This window comes from Brienomyrus brachyistius, chromosome 1 (assembly GCF_023856365.1).
Source record: "Brienomyrus brachyistius isolate T26 chromosome 1, BBRACH_0.4, whole genome shotgun sequence".
Lineage (NCBI taxonomy): Eukaryota > Metazoa > Chordata > Actinopteri > Osteoglossiformes > Mormyridae > Brienomyrus > Brienomyrus brachyistius.
In genome coordinates this window covers 43,567,169-43,572,797 of record NC_064533.1, presented here as the reverse complement: position 1 = coordinate 43,572,797, position 5,629 = coordinate 43,567,169, and the positions used below count along the sequence as shown (strand labels likewise).

Sequence of the window (5,629 nt, the reverse complement as noted above, 5' to 3'; positions counted from 1 at the left end):
ATATATATATATATATATATATATATATATATATATATAATGTGTGTGTGTGTGTGTATGTATATATATGTGTGTGTGTGTATATATATATATATATATATATATATATATATATATTAGTGTGTGTGTGTATATATGTATGTATATGTGTATGTATGTGTGTGTATGTGTATGTGTATATATATATATATATATATCGCTGAGTGTTTTTAGTGTTCAATGGAAATCAGGATGCAACACTGCCCTCTTTTGATCCATTATAGGATTTCACTCAACGCAAAGACACATTCACGGGAATACAAGGCGGAGAAAGTTAAATGACTAAGAGATTAGTGTATGTGTATGTCGCAACCTGAAATACCTTGGTACGATCCTCAGTTTGGCCGGTTTGGTTTTTTAAAAAAAAACTGATGACAACCCCCTTCACAAAAAAAAAAAACTTGGTAACATTTCAATACACGATGGACAGCATGATCGACATATACATTTATTTTCCATGATTTGTATAAAGCAAGTATAAAGCAAATTATTTGTAAATGCTAAATGTGATAATAGTGAATAACTACTGAGTGCTGTCAAACCACCCAGCTGACTTACTGGCCAATCAGGTGTGACATCTAAAGAGGCAAGGGCAAAGCCACAGTGACCTGGCGATTCCTAGACTGCATCCCACTCCCGGGAAAGAGTGGTGGCAGCACTGTGTCATGTGACGTGACACGACGCCCCCTTACAGGTAGACATAGGCACTGTGCACAGGGCTATGGCCACAATCTCTAGGGGAGCAACTGCTTTCACTGGACACCACTGTTGGGACCAGCGTGGACCCCTCGGTGCAGACTGCCCCTCTGGGGTCTCCGCCATCTTCCCCCTTTGAGGGAACAATCTCGATGTCCGCCGTCATACAGTCCATGTAGCGGTTTTCCAGGCTGTTCCACAGCTGCAAGCAGAGATCAAGAGGAACGTCATTTTCAGGTGAAATCCCGAAGAAAAACACACAGATGGAAACAAAACCTACTGCTATAAGATAGCTTATCTCTATACTTGCGTATAAATTGCATTTTCCATTGCTGCAGAGCAAACTGAATAGATTTTGAAAGACACCCATTTGGGGGGAAAGTACACAGTATGTAGAAAACTATACGAAAGAAAAGTAAACTTGGCGTTACAGTTATGCCGTGATATGAACTGTGGAGGAATGGAAATCTCATCAAGCCACTTATAATGAATGTATATTCGACAGATTCAAACCTGAGACTCGTCAATGGTCAACAGGCGACTGACTATGTTCTTTGGGTCAGGGACTTGAGAAATGCATTTTCTTTTTATCCTGAAGAGAAAGTCACAATGTCGTCACGTCAGTTTGCCTTCTATCACTTCATCTTATCTGCTGCATTTCGCAGAAAAATAAACATTGTCTGCAGCGCACCGGCTTCCCGGTTTGAAAATACAGCACATATTCAACATGCACGAATGGCACGATACACAAAACTTGTTTTCATGAGATTTTAGATAAGCAGAGAGCGTCCCCTTTAGATAAATGCACGACTTAAGCAGAAAAACATAACTTGAAGACACTTGCCACTTTTCTGAAAACAGGCAGAACAGCAAGAAAGCGATGAAGGGTATGAGAATGAGAGAAGTCAAAATGCCGTGGTTTGTGTCCATATGCCGAGCTGTGGGGAGAAAAGAGAGATGCATCACTTTATAATGGTACTGCACTGGCCTGGGCTTAATGCACGTTGTACCTCACATGAACAAAGCATCTGCATTCATATGTGCTGAGAATGAAGCTGCCAAGCTCAGAATGAAAGTCTTCAGCTTGGCTTGAGGGTTCCTTCTAAGTTTGGGTGCAATTTACCATAATTGTATGACCATCATTTTGGTGCCCCACTGAATAGTCATCAATCTCCCTCCGTAACTGAAACTCCATTGTTTCAGGTGGGTCATGATCCTGTTCTCGACACCACTGCGAAAACCCAGTATTCTGTGTTCGGCTATTAAATGCCCTAAGGGCTGGATGCGTGTTAATCCTAAAACCAGGAGATGGATGTAAAGGTCACCTTCAGAAGGTGGTGATGTACTGTTCCACCACTTCTCCAGCGTCCACTGACTCCAAGGCCCTATTGGGGAGCAGCTGTACTTCATCCTCACTCTAAACGCATAGCTCTTCCTCCAGTTTGGACTGGGCAAGGTGTAGGAGAACCCAGGAACTTCCAACCCCTACATAAGGCAAGGATACGGCAAAAATCACCGCTTGAGGGCAGAAAAGGAGCTCATTACTAATCCTTCTGGCTGGAATGTTCTTATAGAGCCCTATTACTCAAATCACGGTCCTCGGGGTTCCAGCACTGCTGGTTTAACAGCCTTCATTTACCTGTGAGTCAGGTGTGAAGCCAGTGACCAATCAGAATCAGTCATTATTAAACTAACTACCTGGGAGAACTGAAAACAAGGCCTGGATTTGGAATCTAAGTCCAGATTTGAAGAACCCCGTTATAGAGCATAGGACCTGTGATGGAAAGGCACTAACTAAAATGTGTTTATTTAGTTATGATGTAATAATGTATACTTGATGTGAATTATCACTAGGTGGTGGCACTGTCATGTTCAAATAAATGTTCTATTTGGGATTTCTAAGGCTTTCAAAGCTCAAAGCATGGCTGGGAAGTGTGCACACGCTCACCTATAAACACAAGCTTCTTGCCAGCACTCCTTTGACCGTATTAGCAATAATGTAAAATTGTAGAAATATTCCATGCAAAAAAAAATGTTTAAATCATCCTACATATGAAGTCGTTTCTAACAGAAGGGAAAGTGCAGCTTACCTCCCACTTGCCATCTGTCAGGCTCCTGAACTGTACATTGGAGGAGTAGCAAAGGTCACCAGTCCTGGGCTGTGGATTATTCCACTCTGCTACTATGGAGTCCGTCGTGTTTCTTATAGTCAGCTGTATTTTACTCGAATTGATATCTGAAAGAACGCATGCATTTTTTCCAGGGCAGGTAGAGAAAGTCAGAAGTGTGTGAGTCCATATTTCTTGAGATCATCACATTTTCCCCCAACATATAATGGAAATCTTTAATGGGGAGGGATCTTGTGAATGCAGATTTGAAAACCAAATGACCAACAGCCGTCGGAGCCGTGAAACACACACACACACACACGCACACACACAGAGGCGTTATTAATGACACAACAATGTAATTGGTTGCTGGTTCTGACCATGAAATAATACACGCTGATTCAGTCAGCTTAACTAATTATTATTTGCAGTTCTTGATTGAGTTGCAAAAGCCTAAAGTACGTGACAAGAGCTGTACTCAATAAGACTATGTTTGAATTTATATTTAAAACCAGAAGTGAATATTGAGAACTTGAGACGGACAGGAAATAAAGTAGTTTATTCTCTAGTGTTCGTTATGACAGCGAAAGTCGGTTATTATGAAAGAATTTGTCACAGAAGGACACCTCTCTCCCTGGAACAAAAGATACGTATAACCTTATCTGCTTCAAAGGAGTAGGTTTTTAAAATGTGACACATTAATAAATCACCTACACGTTGTACTTTCCAGAGGAAGTCTACAGCGAGTACTCTGGGCGGTTTATGGTTATTCTATGCAAGACGCTCTTTCGCCACGTAAAACATCCTCATCGAAGTTAGCTGCATCGGCTTTGGTTTATCAAACGTGAACATCAGCTGCTCTGCACACCTTCGGCTGAAAGCACAAACTTGTTCCTTTTGTGAAAAAAAGTCCCCCAACCGCAGTGAAAAGGTTGGGGTATCCATCGTAGGGCGTTCAGGCCGAACTATACATATGAGCGTTCGAACAATGTATGGATGTATGACATTCATGCCCGTTTATAACACAATATACATCGAGGAAATGTGACCATTAACCCACGACAGTCACGAAATGAAAAATTCTGCGCAGGCCATGTTCATGCTTATGCAATTTTACACAGAATTTCCTGGCGACTTTGAAGTGGTTTAGGCGCCGCATTCTCACACTGCATCCTCTGGCTTTTCCACAGTCGCGCATCATCCGCGCCGCTCAATCAGACGCTCATTTTCAAGGCGATTTTTTCCCACGCGTTTAATCGCGCCCCTTTACACCTTTACTATAGGCTCCGGCTTACTCGTCTAAGTGGAGGTAAATGTTTAGATAGATCACATTTTACAGATGAAAAGGTTTTTTATTCATTCCTGCTTTAGGTACATTTTAAAATATAAGGCTGTTACGGACATGTACAATATACTAACAATATGAATTTGTTACAAAACATAGGCTACAGCCTATTATTTAGCTGCCGTATAATTGGTTAAAGCTTAATTAGCTCATTTTGTGAATAGGGTGACACATTCTCGATGTGTCTGGGGGTGCATATATCAGTCGGAGTTTAGATTTAATGAAATTAGAGTTAATGAAACACCTAAATTCTACATAACAAATAGGCTACATGCATTAGGAAACAAATGTTTTAAATACATATCTACATTTCCACGTTTTGCCGATTTTCAGAACACAAATGACACTTATAAGAAAAGACTAGCCAGACTCCGACTTCAATAGTCAGTAAAGTGCGTGTTACCTGGTCGGTACATCGCTCCGCCGGCGGGCGACACAAGGCACAGGCGCCCCGAGCGGGATCCGCAGCCTCGCTGTTTCGCAGAAGCTGCTCCGTCACCTCACGTAACGTTAGGAAATTCTGTCACTTGACCAGCGCACAGGTGAAATCAGCTTGAATAATTTAACAAGGCAACAAAAAAGAGAGAATTCGTACCGCAGACTGATCAGACACTTTGCCGTGCAAATTCTTATAATCCACTCGTTTTATCCCTGAAAGTGGTGTTCCCGACAGTAATTATCCTTTTCATAATTCGTATGAACGCCGATGACAGTACCGAATACAATATCACACAAAGATAGTTAACTGAAATGTCAAGTTAATTTCCCAATGAATTTTAACTGCCACTTGCCGTGAAGAGGTCAAGTTCAGCTGCACCAATTGTCTAATTGTCCTTCGTCAAACTGTGCCGTAAATGATATCAATAATATTCACTTGCACTCTTTATGTTGCTACCTCCTTAATGTTAATCAATTTGCCAGTTATAAAAGTGAACTAATGTAAATTTTACCTGAGTGCGTCGAAATAAATTTGCATCCACGCGAGGATTGTATCAGCAAAAAAACTGACACCCAGATCTGCTGTGATGCCATTATGAATCACTGTCTTACAGTTTCTTAGAACTGCAGAACAGCCGTCTATCATTGCTTTTAATCTGCGAGATGTCGGGGAACCACCTGAGTAAAATTCGTTACTAGAATTTTGGTATATTCATTTTGCTGGAATTTATTAATGTTTTTCTAAGCGTTTTTTGGCCCTTTGCTAATTAGCCTATACTTATGCAGTTGTAAAAGATTGCTGCTAATTATAGTGACACTCGTCTAACATGTAGGAACACTGGACGGCCTGAAGCCCTTGTCTAGCACAGAAACCCAAATCCGAAGCCTCGTACAATGAAGGTCACATATAAATCCAATAAGAATCGATAGGAAAAGCTTTGAACTGTATATACGATTCTGTTAATCAAGTATTAAACTGATCAAAATTAATGTACTGACGTTC

At 41.0% G+C, this 5,629-nt stretch overlaps 1 protein-coding gene across 3 annotated transcripts; it reads right to left on the bottom strand.

Annotated features, from left to right (window-relative positions):
* Window positions 1-504: 504 nt before the first annotated feature.
* Window positions 505-5,252, bottom strand: crlf2 (cytokine receptor like factor 2). Of its 3 annotated transcripts, none has more exons than XM_049015945.1 (7): window positions 5,139-5,252; window positions 4,592-4,740; window positions 2,826-2,971; window positions 2,061-2,220; window positions 1,580-1,673; window positions 1,249-1,327; window positions 505-937 (listed from the first exon to the last, which is right to left on the bottom strand). In XM_049015945.1, exons 2-7 carry the CDS (start codon window positions 4,602-4,604, stop codon window positions 728-730), a joined length of 702 nt encoding a protein of 233 aa, XP_048871902.1. In that variant the 5' UTR covers window positions 4,605-4,740; window positions 5,139-5,252; the 3' UTR covers window positions 505-727. The 3 variants fall into 3 exon arrangements, with proteins under 3 accessions (XP_048871902.1, XP_048871903.1, XP_048871901.1); XM_049015946.1 differs by having other exon boundaries at window positions 4,592-4,839; window positions 5,139-5,215; XM_049015944.1 differs by having other exon boundaries at window positions 4,592-5,204.
* Between the last annotated feature and the right edge of the window lie 377 nt (window positions 5,253-5,629).